Below are 18,758 nucleotides of genomic sequence, written 5' to 3'. Positions count from 1 at the left end.
TACCTGTTTTTCTTTTTCCTCTCTTTCTGCTCCGGATTTGAATGGTTTGCCGTGACCACGGGGGTCATCCTCCAATCCTTCGCCTCGGGCTCACGCTCGCGAACCAACACACAGAGGAAATTGCATGAAGATGCGTTAAAATTACCCAAACCAAATTCAAATCTGACTTATTCTTAATCAAAATTAACCAGCCAACTTAATGAAAAACTTGCTTTTTCGGGCGTTTAACCAATCGCAGCAACCTTATTCTTAATTACAAAATTAAGAACCAATCAAAAGTAATCTCTTACGTTCCTTAATTAATAATCTTTTACGATCGTTAAGCAGTGGGGTCTTTACATATTCTTTACTCCACATCTGGAATATAAACCTTAGAATTAACAATTTTAAATGGTTTAATTCCTGTCTACATAGTTTCTTTAGACGTCTCCTTTCATTATTTATCATTTATCTCCTTCGGGTGTATGGAAACGGATACGAGAACACAACAAAGAGCAATTTTCTTAATTGATATATAGTCGATTACATTATTATACCACGCATCAATCAACCCCACCGACCGATATTTAGTAATAAATCAGTCATCCCCGCCGAAATTTTACATTAATTCGTAGGCCAAAGCTCTAAATGTAATAAACGTTCGTATTGTTTTCGCTATACATCACCGGAACGCGGGGGTCAGAGGTCGTTTACTCGATGATCCTTCTGGTTATATTCTTCCGATTTATTAAAATATGGAGCTCCGATCGACTATATTTTCCAGATAATTTGCTTTTTAAATCCTTGGTGCCGCCATTTTTTTCCATATTTATCTCTAACGTGAAAACAACATGAGCCTGTACACAGGAGATTCTTTGTCCTTCTCCACGTGTCTAGAGTCTTACCAGTTTAGACAAGTGTTACGTCAGTTCCTTACATAAACAGAGTGATGTAGAATGCCGGAAATGATGCATTTAGTTTTTATAGATATTACTCTTCTCTAATTTCTATTTTATATTGTAAAAAAGTCTTCGATACTTGTCAGATCAATAGGTTAAAGCCTATATTTAGCATAGAATCGATGCTGTTTTCGCTTTAAAAATTGCACAATAAGCCTTATTTAATGCTTTATTTTCACTTGATACAATAACCCGAGTATAGAAATATCTAAATTTGGCAATTTTACTTTCATCCAGTTGATAGTAAAAGTGATAGGAGGGTGGGAAGTTGCATCATTTTATGCTTAAGAGCGCGAAGTTAGACCCAAATTAAAATGATTAATATATTAAATATAAAAGAAGAAAACAGTTTGGCTTATCTAAAATGATATCAGATATTAAGCTTTAAATATAAATAGCACGATCGGTTTGTTTTTATCTGTATAGATCTATCATTAAAATTGATCTCAGACTTCCTGTCCGTGCACAAATCTGGCTTGATCCTGCTCAGTCCTTACAGTAAATAGGGTGAAAATGGAAACAGTTGTGGTTTCTTAAACTTAAAAATTATTAAATAATTAATTTATTGTGTTTTTATATAAGAAAATATGTATAATAATAACAATCTATGAAATTGTTTAACGTTACTACATCTGTAAGCATCTGTGGGGAAGATGCTTACTGATAATATAATATTAGAGTGTATAACACTATGCTGCATATTGTTACATTATAATATAGAAAAGTTTCCATTAAACCGTTAAAAATGCCGAAATTTTTGTCAATTTTTATGGAAAATATAAAATTTTCTTCCATTTACAACGTCATTTTCTGATCTATTCCCCTTGAGTTATGGGAGTTTTGTGCAGTTCAAACGAGCATTTTTATGGAACCTCAAACACATTTAATTTATTATTTTAGCAGCATAATAAAAGTGCCATTTAGGAAACAACTTTTAACTGAATTTTTTCGATTTAAATTCCATTTTTTTAGTGTTTCGAAACAATTAAATTTAGTGAGAATCACGTATACGCTGTAAGCTCGAAGATCACTGATCTAGATGTATAAAAATTATAACCACGAAGTAAATTACATACTTAAATAACCAATTAGCCGTTTAATGCTAAATGTAAATTATGTATGTCAAAGTGATTTCGCCTCTTCACCCCGAGGCGACCATTTTAATTGGTCACGGTCTTCTTACGTAAAATATTACCCGAATTTAAACACTAATCTTCGAGAGTTTCAACGCAAAATAACGAACGTAACGTAAAGTTTTTAGCGCTAATAAATGCAAATTCCTTAAATACAATTAAGTAAATTGTCATTAAAACCATGACAAACCATTTACAAGTTATTTAAATAAATAAATAAATGGCCTTTGTTAAGAGGTGGCCGTCATTGCAGATTCGACTGTATTTATATTTTAATTTTTATCGTTGTGTAAAGTGCTAGAAGACATATTAATGCTTCTTCTAGGTCCAGTTTTAAAGCTAATTAAGGTGAACCGAATGAAAAAAATTGGCATGGAAAGTATACACTCGGGATATTGAAAAAGTTATCTGGTAAATGATTAAATATGACACACAGGCCTATTATTGTAGCTCATTACATCAATTACAAAAGAACCATATCTTTATTTAGAAACTAAATACAGCCTTTATCTTCCATACAAGAGTTATAATTTATGCTTACATTCAAGTATAACAAATTATTAAATATCTATACAAGATATAAATCGTTCTTAGGAATATTTGGATATATAGGGCTTAACTTAACGAAGGAATTAAGTAAAAACACCAAATATATTCATTAAATCTGGAATTTTTAATCATGGAAATGAAGGACATTATTGTTTAAAGATACAAATATAAAGAATCCTTACTTAAAAATTCATAATTCTTCCTATTATAACGAACGAAGAGAATTTATGGTTAAAATTGAATGACAACAGAGGACTAAAAATGGCTAAACTTAGATTATTTTTTAATAAAAATTACTTATATATTGCCCTATAAATTAGTTATACTACATTAGAAGACCTATAATTAAAGTTTTATTCTAATTTTTAGGGTTGAAAACAAGAGAAATCCGGTACGTATAAGAGACACCAGTTTAAAGACTAACCAAGATTTAATAACGTAAAGAAAAAGGTAAGAAAACTCCTAATATTTTCGACTATAAGTTAACGAAGATCATATAACCGTTTCATCATTTCAATTTTGACTGAGTTAACAATAAACTTTAGTGACATATGGTGTTTTCTTATACACAGCATTTATTATGGCGTCGTTGAATAACTCTTAACCGGTTATCCTCTACAACTTCACGTTATAATGCTAATAATTACAACAACCCTATCTACGTACACGTGCATTTTCAAATCCCAAAACAATAAATTTTACAGTCCGTCTGAGCCCCCAAAAAAGGAACTAAGACTTAAAAAAATATATAGATTTAAATTAAACACTGTGATTTGCAGGTATGTAATTTGGGTGGCGAGATTTATCTTAAACATATATTTAAAAAAAAAATGATTTTGCAGTTATGAATTTTAGGGATTCCCCTTATTTAAACACGGTGAATGTCAAAAACTTCTTATTTTTCATGGCTTCGATCTCCATTAACCGATCACCTATGGAACGAAACCGGGTCTAACACGACACAATTATGTAAGGAGCCACCCATAGTCCCCGCATTCTATTATTTAATTGTAAATTTTTGATACTTCGATTCGCTAACGACCGGCAAAACCGGATATCGAAATTACCTCTTATGTTAATCACCATTAATTATAGGGATCAAACGTCTACGACCGCTTCTTGATCGTTTTTAAGGAGTTTTACTAGCGAAGAATTCGAACCTTACTTTACATATTTACTGATAGAGACGATCAAATCTCGGTAAAATGTGTTAAGTCATGCAAAATTTGAATTAGAAACGAGAGAATTAATTAAATTCCCATTTTACATATAACCAAATTTAACGTATAAAAGAAAATTCTATAGATTTTTAGCCTAACACCAATGGCGCTCCTTACGAGAGAAACCGCTTTTTTTTTTTTTTCTTTTTAAAGTAAAAATTATTCATCATTTGGGACCACTAATTTGTGACCGGGCTTAGTAAATTGTCATATTTAATGTGTGCGGCGTCGTGTTTTTATCCACCTTTTTAGGGCGGGACCGAGGATTGTGTGTCGTCACCTCTGATCCCAGCTTTTCTCTCCCTGGCTTGTAATCCGAGCCAACTTTACCACTGCCATTCGAAGGCCGCTTTCCTAGATATCGAAGAAGTTTCAAAATTCGAAGAAGTCCCGGGTCTACTATCTTCTCGCACCAGATCTTCTTTCCTCACTACAGTTTCCGCTGTCTCTCGCCGGATGCGAGTGTTGCCGCTGTGAGACGTGATAGACAAACCTCCCTTTGCCTACAAATCGTTGCCATCGAACAGTGCGTCCCGTGGCGTTACTTCCTCCACATTTAGATTCCACTTCTCGACCCCTCTATGTTTAATACATAAAAGAATAGTCCGAGTTATAACGGTTCCGTCTTCATATCTCATAAGCTTTAGTCCGGAAATATGGAGGGGGAAGAGAGAGAGAGGTTACACGTGGGAAGAGTTCGCTTATTCGGATTATAATAGAACCCATATTTAGTGATTCGTTAGGCATATAAATGGAAAGAATTATAACTGTCCACAGTATAATTCGCGTGTTTTCTATCGTACGCGTGAGAGAAATTGTAGGGAACCTACAAGTGCTGTGTTTGTAGAATTATATAAGCTAATAATTTAGGATTTTTTCGAAAATCTAGACATTACGGATCTTCTTCCATATATAGACACGATAAACCATGGATTTAGGTTGGAATCCGAGTCGAAAAATGTTAAGATTTATGAGTGCATCACGTTTTCAACACGGTTACTTGTCACGTTCTAGTAATTGATTTCTCGAACTGAATCCTGAAAATGTCCATTGGGAACCGTAAAAAAATCACAAGTTAACGAGTCACTTCGGAAAGGGAAAGAAGTTTGAGAAAAGGCAAGATTTTTAAATGAACAGACTTTATTATCTTTTGTACAAAGTGTACACAAAAATAAAAATGAATTGTTCCCAGAAGGAATGTGAGAGTGCTGCATCAAAGAGCGTATATACATAGACGATGCAGCACCCATAAGGCACTAATATCATAATATATATATTGTATACGAAAACGTTTCGTTGTAGAAAAAAAATAAAATAATAATAATAATAATAATAAACCGTCCGAACTCACAAAATTGGCACAACCAAGAAATGTGTCACAACCTGGAATGACATCTTGAGCTTGTTATTCCAGTGGAAGTGGAGGGCAAGACTTCGATTTTCCTCTCGGTCGATTTGACCACCTGGCTCCAATCTTCGGCAAATTTAGCACTCGAGTCAGAATTAACCAGTTACGAAGAGGGTTAAGGCACTGGGAAGATCACAAATTTCAACACAGTCGTAGAGGAAGCCACGCTGATTTATGTACAAACTTTTGTGCAAATGTATAGGTGCAAGGCTCGCTTTACTTGGAGGATTTTTCTACTCAGCAGAAGGTTCTCCCGTGGTAGATGGGGTTTTCTTTCTTACGATAATTAGTTTAATTAATTAATAACAATAATAATGTTAAAATGCTAAAACCAGCATCACAAGAACTATCACTTAACCGTTCACTTGGCTTTTGGAGCGTGGCGCTTCATGTGTAGCGCCAAGTGATCGGATCTGGCGAAGGAACGCTCACACACTTTGCATTTGAAGGGTTTGGCTCCCGTATGCTTCCGGTAATGTCTAGTCAGTTCGTCAGATCGAGCGAATCTCCATTGGCACTCCGGCCAGTGACACTTGTATGGTTTCTCACCTGGAAAAGATCAAAATCATCCTCAAAATTCGTAACAAGGAAGAAGAAAGAAGAAAAAAACAAGTGACTATACTGAGCAATTTTAAATCGCAGCTAGTTAACTTCCGGTCTCGCGGCGGGGGTCGCGTTTCCTACGGTCTTCGTTAGATTTCGCCGCGTGCAGTTAATGGGAAGCTTAAACTAGGTTTGAATGCCCGGTTGGAGGGATGACCCTTCAAACGCCTTTAAAACGGAAAACTTCTTTTATGGCTAGTGAAAAGGTCTTACCTGTGTGTATTCGTTGATGGGCCTTCAGGTGCGAACTTTTAGTGTAGACCTTCGTACAACCTGTAAGGGAGATAAATAGGCATTTTTAGCCTGGAGGCCAAAAAGGTCAATGGGGGATAGAAGAGAAATACTGGTCAGAAACTTAATCCTTTGTTAAAAGAGAAGAAAGATGCTAATGGACACCGAAAACTGTCACCTTTAAATGTCGTTTAAAAGTGACAGTGGAGGACGCAGCTGGTGCCAAAGAGGGAATAAATCAGCCATTTCCAGTTTCTGAAAAGGCTAGTAAAGTCACAGCAGTGGTCCATCTCAGAAATACGGAATTTAAAAATTTAGCAGAAAGTGGCACTTACCTGGGAAGTCACAGTGATGTATCCTTCTCTTCTCCAATTCGGGATTATTTCTCCTATTGTACTTGACCGCCGGAGTTTGAACTTCTGAAATTATGGACTGTCCGGGAGTCGAAGATGACGAAACTGGATAAGGTGGAGGCGGTGTTCTTCTTCCCAAGGCAAAATTGTCCGTCGATGGACTACCAGGTTCGGAATTGGGTGGAGTAGGAGGAAGATAAACACGCGCCATGGCGAAATGAGGGCCCATGCTCGTGAAACGAAAAGCTTGAAGACCGGTGGGATATGTAGCGTTAGTAGAGGGCACTCGAATGGGCACTCCTGCCCCGCCGTTCTGATTGTGATGGACCGGGGGATAAGATTTTTCTTCTTTTATTGTCATTAAGTTGTTGCCATTTTGTGGCAATGTTTGGCCCACGACTCCGTGATTGTTGGCATACGGGCAAGGAGGTAGAGCCCCCGTTTCGGTCTTGATACTCTGCACCAGTTCTACGTTATCCGGATCGAGTTTATAGATGGAAGCGGTGATGTCTTCCCACATTCCGCTCAAACTTCCCGTTGTGGAATTCATGACTGGATTGGGCCGAGCAAAAACGTCGTCGTCCGATTTCGGACTGGGATGACAGTTTGTGGGGAAACCAGATGCCGTTTGCAAATCTCCACGACCTATTCCTTGTTCGCCTTGTCTTCCCGTTGGATTCAGATAGTAAGGGGAGCCGTAAGCTCGAGGATTTGAACGTGCTGCTTGCATATAGTGGGTACTGTGATTGCAACCGGTCATAAAGTCTTCTTCGAAAAATTCGTCTACTTGGGAGGCGCTCTCTCTTCTGGGTTTTTGGAAAATTTGAGTAGAACCAACATTAGTCGTTCTGTACCAATCCGATCTGCTCGTCACGTACGGGTCCAATTCGACTTTGCAGGGAGGCTGCAAAGAAACGAAATAAGTGCAGATAACTGATTTCCATCAATAAAACGAAAATGCGCGCAACAAAACACAAAACTTCCCTTTCGAGCCCCGGACGAAATTCTCAGAACTTTAAATTGCGATTGGGTAGCGAATCGTGCCACGTGACTCGACATTAATCAATTGGTAGCGTGTTTACAGCTCTCGACCGGGTGGCTTTTTTGGCCATCGTGTTTTTACACTGCAGCAGCGCAACAAACCAATTAAACTCAGGGACGTAATTAAAGTAAGATGTGGGACATTTCCCAGAAAGGAGGCTAACTAAAACGAGCTTTAAAGATTTAACAACTTTATATGTTGTTTTTAAAAACCTCGGCACCATCTTCGCTAATCTTTATTATTGTAGACTCTTTCTCGAGTATCGAAAGAACTTCCCGAGATAAGGGTATAGGGTATCCCTCCATCCTCGAGAATAAAAAAGAGTTAATCACATTAGGATTAAGGCATAGTGGATAGGTGGGTCGCCGGTCGTTCAATCACTGCGTGACAGTTCCGGGCTGTGAGCAGCTCATCCGTCATTCGACAAATTGACCTCGGGCTTTGCCAAACGGAGGAGGAACCTTCAATAGTTCACTTTCTCCCTTTCTACCAAATACCGCTCGTTGGTCTAGAAATTCCAGTTTTCTTCAATAAGTAACAACAATCGGCCGAAAGGGGGAACCTATACAAATACGCTTTCGCGTAAAAACTTATCCCTGTCAGGTCGATAAAGAATCAAAAATTCAAACCGCAGAAACGTACAAAATTAAAGCCCGTTGTTTACAAATAAGCTATACAATTTTTTTTTTAAATACGTCAAATTTTATTGCCTTTTACTGAGCGGTTACAAAGTATAAAATGCTTCAAATTCTGTCTTTCGCTGATAAGCAAAACTAAAGATAATTTAGATTACATTTAATCATTAGCAACGGCCAAATAAAAATCTCCGTTATTCTTTTATTAATAAGCGAAAAACAAAAAAAAATGTTCCCAATTCGGGACATGTTTTTTAATTGTGACTTCTGTAGAAAATGTCCTTTCTAGCTTAACTAAAAAGTGGCTTATGACCCGTCTTTAAACTTTTATATAATGAAGTTGTCCTTAAATTTCCAAGCACACAATACTTGCAGAAATCGCACTGGACTAAAAAAAATCCTCCATTTTTTTTTGGAGAGAGAGGCGACGCCCAGCTGCGCCACAGATTGTGGTTTCCTGGAATAGAGAGTGGACGAAATGACAGCTGAAATTCTAATACGCCATCTTGCTATCCGGATAGGTTTACTCATTTGTCATCGAACTTTTGACATTTATACCTTATTCGCCCTAATAAAATTAATTATAAATCAACAAATAATTTCGTCAATTCGATATAAAGTTCATCAGTTTTTACCTGCACTCTTCTATTGTATGCCTTATTATTTGTGTACCTTGTACGCTTTTCATTCGTCTTAAACTTTGTAAATATAATGAATATAAACACATAGAAACGAGATGTTTTGTGTGTAACGAATTGCCGTTATCGGTATTTTAGTGATCGAGTTAGCCACCGATAAGCGAACGTGTACGCAGGCAAACTTCACTAACTTATGTCACCGTGTATGAATGAAGTTGTCTTTGGCCTAATTTACTATTTCGTTACACGTATTTTACGGTGAAAAATGGCACAATATTTCCGTAAAATCCAACGGAAAATGCGGTTTTACTCGCTATTCGATGATTACGTGTGGAAGAATGAAATCGAAATGTCCGGAGGGAGGGAGAGGAACGATTTTTCTTACTATTTAGACAGTTTTTGTAGTTTTCTCTTGCCCTATCACACCCACTCTCCTCTTTTCTACCTTATTTCATTTATCACTCGCCAACAAAGAACTCTTTCTAAGCTTTTCTTAGCAACCAATATAGAGCATGTATGGTATGTAGCAAATAGTCTCCCGAACCAGCTCAAATGCCGACTGTTCTTGATGATATAATGCATGACGGAAGAAAAACTATTCTAGAACCTACTAAAGATAAATTCGATTATTTTTATTAAACCGAAAAGCTTCTCGAAGGATAATTAACTAAAAACATCGAGAATATCGACAATTATAAGCTGTAAACGTCTCGTTTATTTACACTCATTGTGAAATTCCTAGCCAAAAATAAAAGCAAATTTAAAAAAAGAAGAAGATTAAAGGTAAAATGTATGCCTATAACATACGCAATGCCTGCAAAATGTGACGTAAGACAGAAAACAAACACACACTTTATCTTTGTTTCTGACATTACATTTTACAGGCGCCTCTGTAAATGTCTGTCTGTATGTCTGTACGGTGTATGTAAAATATAACAAAATGCACTCTTATCTAAAAGTATCCCTTCCATCTACGATGGTATTTCGGAAAGTTTTTTTTTTTTTTTAACTAATTGTAAAGTTACATCCCATATAAAATATTGGCCAATAAATATATGGGAAATACAGTTTAACCCATTTCTAAAAATTGAAAATTATGAAACTTATGGCGAGATAATTCTATAGAAATTATCCTGGGATTCTGCGAGAGGAGCACTCGATGCGACGTTAAAACTCACGTCAAAAGGCTATGTAATCGCACGTGTACATCTCGTTTTCTGTACAGACGAAACCATTGGAAAGGCGACGGAAGGGGAAAAGCGTTTTGTCATCCGGATGGCGAAGGTTTTCTGGGAAAGACATTGCGCGACATCCAGTAATGTCTCTGAGAGATAAGAGAAGATGGCGGGAAGCAACTGTCCGGTATCTCTGTTTTGATCGTAGTTTCGAGTAGGAAATATACTCTCGATAGTTGTTTATCGTATCCCCGAGATTTGGAGGTCGCTACATTCCGATACGACACGCCGCTTACCTGAAAACGACTGGCTGGATGTCGAGAAGACACTAGACTACAATCGGGCACGATTTGGTCTTCTTCGTAAGAACTGCGTTCGTTGAAGGCGCATAGGGCGCTATCCATGTGTCTCGGCTTAGTTAACCTTATTGAAAGGCACTTAGGCTTAAAGCCGGTCTGGGTACATCCAGCCGCTCATGCTATTCACTCTGCCGCCTTCTGGGCCGCACTGCCACTACGAATACATGCCATTCCATATGCGGAACTACCCTTTCTCTCATTGGTTGCTTGCCGCGTGACGTCACACCAGCACAGCCGGCGTTGGTCGAGACTCTAGGACCCCGAAGGGAATATAGCACCCCCGCCTGGATGCTTTCGATTCTTATTTAGACGCCGGATCGTTCTTTTATCCGTCTCGCTTCGTATAAATTGCCCATTTTTGCAGCATCGCCCGCTCTTTACACACTCTTTCCGGACACTCCAGTACGTTGCAATACGTCCGTACCGAATCAAAATGCCCGGTTTATATACGAATTTTACCGCCTCCTCCGTGTGGACTTAACCTCTGCCCTACTTTTCTGCTGGACAAGAAACGCTTCCATTTTTTTTTTCCTTCATCGCCTTTCTTTCTCAAGCGCCATCTAGTGGACACGGTCTCCACGAAAAGTTTCGGTTACGTTTTCTTATTTTAGGAAATTTCTAGTGTTTTGTTCTATTATTGGCTTATCAATTTGGCCATTGATAACGAAGGATTGCGGAGGAAGTCGAAACACCAAAATTCGTTTTGCAATTCATTTATATTGATACCCGAAGATAAGACGTGCAAATGTTTGATTTATCTTTCATATAATTCCGAAATTACTTTAGATATACTAATATATATATATATACACACACATAGAATATTTAATTGAAATTCGCAGCCATGTAAAGTGACTAAAAAATCGTACTGTACTTTCTCAATATTTTCGAATCCACTGAAATATTTGAATTATTCTTCCTTAACCGTGATAAAATATTGAATTTTTTCGAGTTGTTAACAATTAAAACATAAATATTGGAGTAGTTTTAACTATTAAAACCAACACGAAAAGGTTTCTCTACGTGTCGAAGGATGTTATTACAGAATATTATTAGAAATGTTTCTAGAATTGAAGATTAAATATTGATATCTAATCTCGAATATTGGAATTATTATTAGCATCGATCTCTGCCTACATTTCCTCTACCTTTCTGTTTTATTTATAAACGTACGTAACGAAGAGTGTACTGTACACTACCACGTAATAGTGTACACTCTTTCTCGTAAGAAAACTGGAAGAATGATGTCAAATTAACATCTTATATAAGTGTGATATTGACGTAAAAGTGTACATTATTGGACAATACTAGTGTATCTTCGATATCCGTTCGTAGTCTTACTCTTATAAAAATACCTTACTGCGAACTTAATAATATAATATAAAGTCCATTTAAAGTTATTTTTCTTTCCTTTATGGGTATATCTTGTTATTAGCGTACATAATATTGATATTTTAAAGCAGATAGTCGATATTTTGCACGTGTTTAATCATTCAATTTTCCTGAAAATTGTGCCAGATTTTACTCTAATCCATAAATATTCTGCTTAATTAAGTCGTGTTAATTCATAAAAAAAATGATTTTTAATCAATAAAGTTATTAAAAAATAGCATTCGTTTTCTAAAATTCCTCTTCCTACTTCCATAAGTTTACGTCTCATTCTGCCTTTTGAAATATGACAATAGACCCTATTCAGGATAGATAGGCCTAAATAACAACTGAACTTGGGAAATCATATCTGTGGCCTTATCTGAATTGCAATTGCCTTCTCCTTTCGGATGCATAGAAGCATAAACTAGCATAACCCGAAGCATTGGGCATCAAGACCTCATACAAAATGCATAGCTTACACACGATCGTATTTTTATTATAGAAATGCTTATTCTTTTTTTATTATTATTATTTGGATTTAAATATTTAAAGCATTAGGCGCACATTTCGAGATAATTTTCCTAAAAATATGCGTTAAATTATGTAAAATATACTTGTTTTGACAGTAGATCATTATTCACGGTTATATATTAATAGACTCGTTTTTGAACGTTCAGACCTTTAATTAATTATTCAAGATATGATTTTAGGCATAGGTATTTATAGAAATACACAGTAAAACCCCCAAATTGGACACCTTTATATACTGGACGACCTTCTAAATTGGAGTGGAAAAAAAGGGATAAATTTTAATATTTTAAAGCGTTATTTAGACTTTAATTCGGTGAGGAATGCATAAAAAAGTATTCTAAAAGTACAGATTAAGTGTTTTTATCGTAAAATTCGATTAAAATTACTTAAAGTTTGGGACATCTTTCCAAATCTAGTGTCTAACTTAGACACTGGTTCTGGTGGTTTTGCATTACATACACTAGTTATTTAGGTAAACGTTTAATTCGAATAATCAAATTCCATAATGCAGAGGCATTCGAAATTGAATTTATCATAATTTAAATTACCTCGAAAGCTAAAATCGATCCATAATTCTGATCTACGGAAGTAATTGTAAGACATTTTCTTAACATAAATCAAGAATCGTAATGGAATATTAGACAAAAACAATAAAAATTTGCGAAAAAACTCATATCGACCCTATTCTTATTCAATTCGGTTAATGTTATCCTTGGTGCCAAGATGGCGGCTCGTCTCCGATTCCAGCAAGGAAACAGTGGGACGCACTTTCTAACCTATTCTAATTACCATAATTATTAGCAACCAAATTATTGGAATAGGTTAGGTTAGGTTAGAAAGTGCGTCCCACTGTTTCCTTGCTGGAATCGGAGACGAGCCGCCATCTTGGCACCAAGGGTAACATTAACCTTTAATTCAATATTACATTTTTTTAAAAAAAAATATGATTAAATTCAAGCATAAAGGATAAAAAAACTTCATGAATTACAGACAAATTTCTCAAGTTTTAATTGCATTTTTGTACAATAAAATACTTTAATTTAAATTAAAAATAAAGATTAATGTATTAATAATAATAGAAAAAAAATGATGGCATTTTAACTGGCGATCGTGATGAAAAGTTCGTTGAAGAGTTTAAGATTGATCGAATGCAACGTTGACATAAGATTCAGATGTAATCTTTCATCTGATTAGACCGATTTGAAAGACCAGATATCACTATCTACATTGAAATCAACTTTATTGTTACGCATTATCGTATTTTTTTACCTTGTAAAGTAACTGGAGCTAAAGGAAGACGTCTTTAGTGGATATCTTTCTTCACATGTTAATAAAGAATTATTATTATTGAAGGAGACTCTTGTTATAGGGGCGTACAATAGGATCTACATAACACGATTTTTCATAACATAAAGGCTACAAAAATGTATAACTACCTAGGCCCTATTAGCCTATATTTCGTGTCATTAATAATAGGCTTATTGTTTGTAGATGGATAAACATTAGACGAAGAAGAACGACCGGAATGTTTTTCTTTTCTAAACTTAATTTTAAAACATAGAGCAGTGACGGGCTTTAATATAAGATAACCTATTCTTAAAACAGCGTAATTTCGTATTCAATAGGCTATTGTAGTTTAAGATACGCTCTTCCCCATCTTTAATAAACAGACCTGTCAGAAAGTGACCGTTTCTTAAGTCTAGACACTAGTTTCTGGTGTTGGTAATGCTGTAGATTACGTTGTATTTTCTTAGATGTATCCAGAAATTGAGAATTAAACTTGGTTTTAACTCAATGAACCAGTTAGCTTCTAACCTTTTCACTCCCATTTCTAGATCCTCAGCGTGGGACTTGGTAGGCCTGCTAATGGAGCAATGGGAAATGGACAACGAGTCAACTAAACACTCGGGTATTGTAGAATTGTTTCACAGTTTGCGTTTGCAGAAATCTGTGTCGAACTCGATCCAGATATTGGATTAAGATTGTTGGTTTTGGCACGAATGTCTTGGCCTGGTGCAGTGGTCAAGGTGGGCATCACTCGGATCCACAAGTCGATGCCTTCATGCAGGTAAAGTCGGCCGGAAAGACCATTTAGGAGTAGAAAAGGAAGGCGGCGTCATTAGGCCACTGTGACCATTAATTCATTTTTACGGGATTTCTCCCCGTTCGTAACACAAAGGTGGGTGATGTATTTGGAGACAGTAATTTTCCTTTTGGCTCACAATGACCCATTGTCAGCGAGGTATGATACCTGGGTGCAGACGACTCACCTGGCCAGTCGCTAACGGACTCAAAAACTGTTAAGTCTAGAAGCAGCAACCTTTACTGCCATCCCTTTTGTGTCTTAAAGCCGTAAAAAAGCGGGACCTCGGGGCGAATAACAGAAAAAAGCGGGACCTTTAGAGGGGGGAAGCAGGCCGGACGGTGGATCCCCTCCATTCAGCTCCGACAGCCGTCCAAAAATCATCGATTCTTTTGTGAATCTCGGATACGAATTTTATGATCCTGACGTGTAACTTAGCCGGGCAACTGGAGCCCGCTCCTAATTAACGGGCGACATTAATGGCCACGCCGATCTCTTATGGTGACAGCTTGCGACTCCCGCTACTCGCGTTGACGTCGGGGGACTCATTCACACGTCCGTCACCAACGTGACGGTGCGTGACGGAAGGGTGGCCCGACCGAGTTCGAACACTTCCGGTGACAAACGTTGAATGCTCTGCTGATCACGCTCAATATTAAAGAGCCTCTTCTTTCAACTGCTTACAATCGGAAAAGTGCTCATGTTGGCGGAACACCGAAAGGTGGTGACAAGTCTAAAAGCTTGGCAATTGACAGTCGAAAGGAGCAAAAGACTTCAAGTTTCTTGACTTGCCCTCTGACCTCAACCTGATACTACTATTAACATTTCGAGAAGTTAAAGTCGCATTCGCATTGCTACTCCCTACACAATTACACTTTAACGTTTCGGCATCTTTGGTAAGACAATGTTTTTATATAATAACATTTTATCAAATAATAAAAATTACGTGGCGCCTAAATTTATACAACACAAGCCACTAATTCATCTCAAATTCTTTATGTAATTACACAAAGAATGCGAGAGGTTGAGCATAATAATTGTTTATTAAATGGAGACATAAATATGCGTACAAAGTACTTTATGGACTTAAATGGAAGGATGAAACCTATAAAAATATAAAATATACTCTACGTGTAGGGACTAAATTTATATTTTTCACTATGAGAACCGACAAGTTGATAGCAAGACCTTCCTGTTAACATAAAGCCTATTAATATACCTCATCCACCAATAAAACCACTTGTTATCACACGGCCTTTACAAAAATATGAATAAAATTTGCTATTCTAAACAAACAAAACAGGTTAAATTTCCGAAAATAAATGGATAAAAATATATTTTAAACTCCTCTACAACTGAAAATCGAGATTTATATTCCAATTTTTAACTTAATTTATAAATGAAGATGGTGAAATTCGGCCTAAATTAGGCCGTGCAATGGGGAAATTTTTCCAGTAGGATTTCTGGAAGGATTTTCTGTATTTGCCAATGATGCAAGGGAGCAAAGTCGCCCGCAGATGCCCTACAAAATTCAGATAAAGAAGCGTTGGCACCTGAAACCTAAGGTGGTGCCACAGACCTAAACAAGCAGAGTTTCGCATTACACAATTAATGAGTTCGAGTAAATAGAAAAGAACTACCGAGTGAAACTCCAGATGTGCATCCATCCAATACTCCAAATTCTGAGAATGGGATCGAACTCTTTTTATCCGAATAAGATTAATTATCGAGGGATTAATGCACCATTTTTGGGTTCCTTCTTTACATAGAAATCGTTTCTTACGTCAATCCCAGATCGAATCGCTTGGTGCGATCTGGGATTTTTTGAGAAATTCGAGCATTCATCGACTGTTTTTAACTTCGTCCAGGGGGTTGGCCCAGCGAGTGATGGAGCAGCTACGTTTAATCCCGTCAAGCGGATTTCAAAAATAGGATTAAACTAAAGAAATTTCCAAGGCGTGACGATTGTTAATTTCGTTCCAGGTCAAAATTCCACGTTTACCATCCATTGCAACTGGATAAATCTGATTTGTTTGATCCCAAATAGGAGGTGAAGGAAAGCGACAAATATGTCCTTCAGCTATATAATATGTTGTCAAATCAATAATTAGTTGGCTTCTTATGAAATTTGCTTTCGGCCTGTTGCATTAAATCTACTTTCATACCAATGCAATTCTGTGCGCTTCGATTACGATTATAAACTATATTTGTTTTTGTTTTTTAAGCATAAAATCTTCTAAAAAAACTGTAAATTTATGTTTTATTCCCGTTAAAGAGTGAGCAATTTTAATATAAAAGCATTCATCCGAGTGCATTTCGTTGCATCGAACTCGAAGTTTTTCAATATTTTTTTTAACCAAAATTTCTAATTTTTTCCCACTTTTAAGCGAGAAAATAAATTAAATAAACTATTAACGCGAACTTTTACTCGTAAATAACGGTCTTAACCTATATATTTCATCATTAGAACGAGAAGTTTTTAAATTCCCGTGCTTCGAGATTACTTTTTCTAGAACCCAATCCTTTAACTTTTTTTTTGCAGCATATATTTCTCCCCCCCCACACACACAGAATCTCGTGTGTAAGCGCCATCTACTCGCAACACGCCTAACTAAAATAACACACACTATCTTCACATAGAAGCCAAAAATAGAAACATAATCGGAGAGTTTTTTCCGCAGAGGCAACCAGATTCTATTTCAAGATGTATATCAATTACAACCATCAAAAATAGGAGCTATTTCTGATGCCTTCTTTACAGCTTATCAGAGGATGTAGTCGAAGGATGTTTTTCAATTTCAATTTGTTATTTCTCTAACAGAATCGGGTATTAAAAGATCATCTGTAGTGAGAGAGAAAGAGAGATACTAGAGTAAACAATACCGAGAAATAACCCCCCCCCCAAAAAAAACATAATACCACCGTATTGTTTTATTACACTTCGCCGTTCGGCAATAGAGATTTTTCTTTAATCGAATCGAAAATTAGCATTTGTAATCTATGATTTACCGTCAAAGGTCGTTTTCCAACCCTCGACAAACAGGAAGCGGCTTTAAGATAACAGAAAACAGCAGGTTTTACTTTTGAAAATGCGAACTTTAAGCCGCTAAAAAAACGCTTAAAGGTAAAAAAAACCACTCACCTTATAATGCGAAGAGATTTGGTAGTCGGAGGATCCGTAAAATGCCAAGTTGTGTTCTAGCAGAGCCATAAGTCTGCTTGTTTTCTCGCCTCCAATGGCTCCGTAAAGCGTTTAGCGCTTCGACTGGAGTGTCCACCGTCCGTCCGTTGCTACGAACTACCCGCCTTCTGATTAGGACTGGTGTCTAATCGTACCCGTGGCGCCATCTTCTGACAATCAACGTGACCATTGTTCAGTACTTAGCACGTTCATTTCATTTATTTTCGTATCAAATGATCGAATATATTTAGCGCACAGTCCGAATGGTCTCGATTCTTTCCAATTAATGTTTTAACAAAGTTATTTTTTTTTCTAATTATTAAAATTTTAAATGTACAAATTACTAAACATTTTTATTTAAAAATATTCTAATATTTAATTTTCTTCTGGAGTAAAAACGTACGTAAATGTCAGTTAATTTTACGGGCCAAATGATCTTACTGGTTGTCATCTATATATACTTACAGGTAGACGAGAGCCAGCGGAACCATTATTCACGTGGATAGACCTCCAAATTTAATTTTTTATATAAAAAAACGGTTAATGTAACTCTTGGTGCCAAGATGGCGGCTCGTCTCCGATTCCAGCAAGGAAACAGTGGGATGCACGCTCTAACCTAACCTATTCTAATAATTTGGTTGCTAATAGGTTAGGTTAGGTTAGGTTAGAACGTGCGTCCCCCTGTTTCCTTGCTGGAATCTGAGACGAGCCACCATCTTGGCACCAAGAGTTACATTAACCAAAAAAACCCCCTAAAATTTAGAGTTTCTTTTGCTTAACAGCGAAAACGTTTGTTTTATTGATTTTATTTCTATGTTTTTATATCTTTCGGAGTAGGGTGAGGCTTCATATTTGCGTGTGGCCTTTATTCCCCTTCCTAAGGTCACGTTTACACGTTACAAGTTCCTATTTTATTATAGAAAATATGCATGATATTAACCCCTGACAATGCGTTGTCCCTGTAAAATAGCTGAAATGTCAGGAAAAGAGACGTATTCGGAGATACGAAACACCATTATGATTTCCTCTTAGTTTAAGGTCGATTAATTTATTAAAATTGCAAATTTAATTACGATAATTCTTATCCTTACTTCTTAAGAAAAGGGCATTAATTCAGCTTTAATTCATTTTTAGATTGTATTAAAATTAATAAAACGCAATTTTCTTTCTCTCTCTTTCTCCTGATTTTATGTAATTTGAAGTTTATAGAGATAAAATTTGCACGAAAGACATTTAATTGGATTAATTACTTATCGGATTACTTGAACGAAGACGAGAATCATTATTATCTAATTTAAAACAGAATAA

The 18,758-nt window shown here is 36.5% G+C and overlaps 1 protein-coding gene across 2 annotated transcripts; it reads right to left on the bottom strand.

Moving 5' to 3' along the window:
* Positions 1-4,962: 4,962 nt before the first annotated feature.
* Positions 4,963-17,655, bottom strand: LOC136984713 (uncharacterized). 2 transcript variants are annotated; one of them, XM_067281811.1, is made up of 4 exons: positions 17,412-17,655; positions 6,418-7,339; positions 6,065-6,124; positions 4,963-5,797 (listed from the first exon to the last, which is right to left on the bottom strand). In XM_067281811.1, exons 1-4 carry the CDS (start codon positions 17,478-17,480, stop codon positions 5,610-5,612), a joined length of 1,239 nt encoding a protein of 412 aa, XP_067137912.1. In that variant the 5' UTR covers positions 17,481-17,655; the 3' UTR covers positions 4,963-5,609. The 2 variants fall into 2 exon arrangements, with proteins under 2 accessions (XP_067137912.1, XP_067137911.1); XM_067281810.1 differs by lacking the exon at positions 17,412-17,655 and adding an exon at positions 10,222-10,459.
* Positions 17,656-18,758: the final 1,103 nt, after the last annotated feature.

Source organism: Centruroides vittatus, unplaced genomic scaffold (genome assembly GCF_030686945.1).
Source record: "Centruroides vittatus isolate TY-2023 unplaced genomic scaffold, ASM3068694v2 contig_926, whole genome shotgun sequence".
Classification (NCBI taxonomy): domain Eukaryota; kingdom Metazoa; phylum Arthropoda; class Arachnida; order Scorpiones; family Buthidae; genus Centruroides; species Centruroides vittatus.
The sequence above is the reverse complement of the archived record's forward strand: the minus strand, read 5'-3'. Positions and strand labels throughout refer to the sequence as shown.

What these genes read in the sequence shown, in the direction of transcription:
- LOC136984713 (XM_067281810.1), bottom strand. Translation starts at nt 10,329, where the DNA reads ATGGATAGCGCCCTATGCGCCTTCAACGAACGCAGTTCTTACGAAGAA. An exon ending in ATCCAGCCAGTCGTTTTCAG is followed by an intron (nt 7,340 to 10,221) that starts GTAAGCGGCGTG and finishes GTTTCTTTGCAG; the next exon opens with CCTCCCTGCAAAGTCGAATT. An exon ending in CCATCAACGAATACACACAG is followed by an intron (nt 5,798 to 6,064) that starts GTAAGACCTTTT and finishes GATCTTTTCCAG; the next exon opens with GTGAGAAACCATACAAGTGT.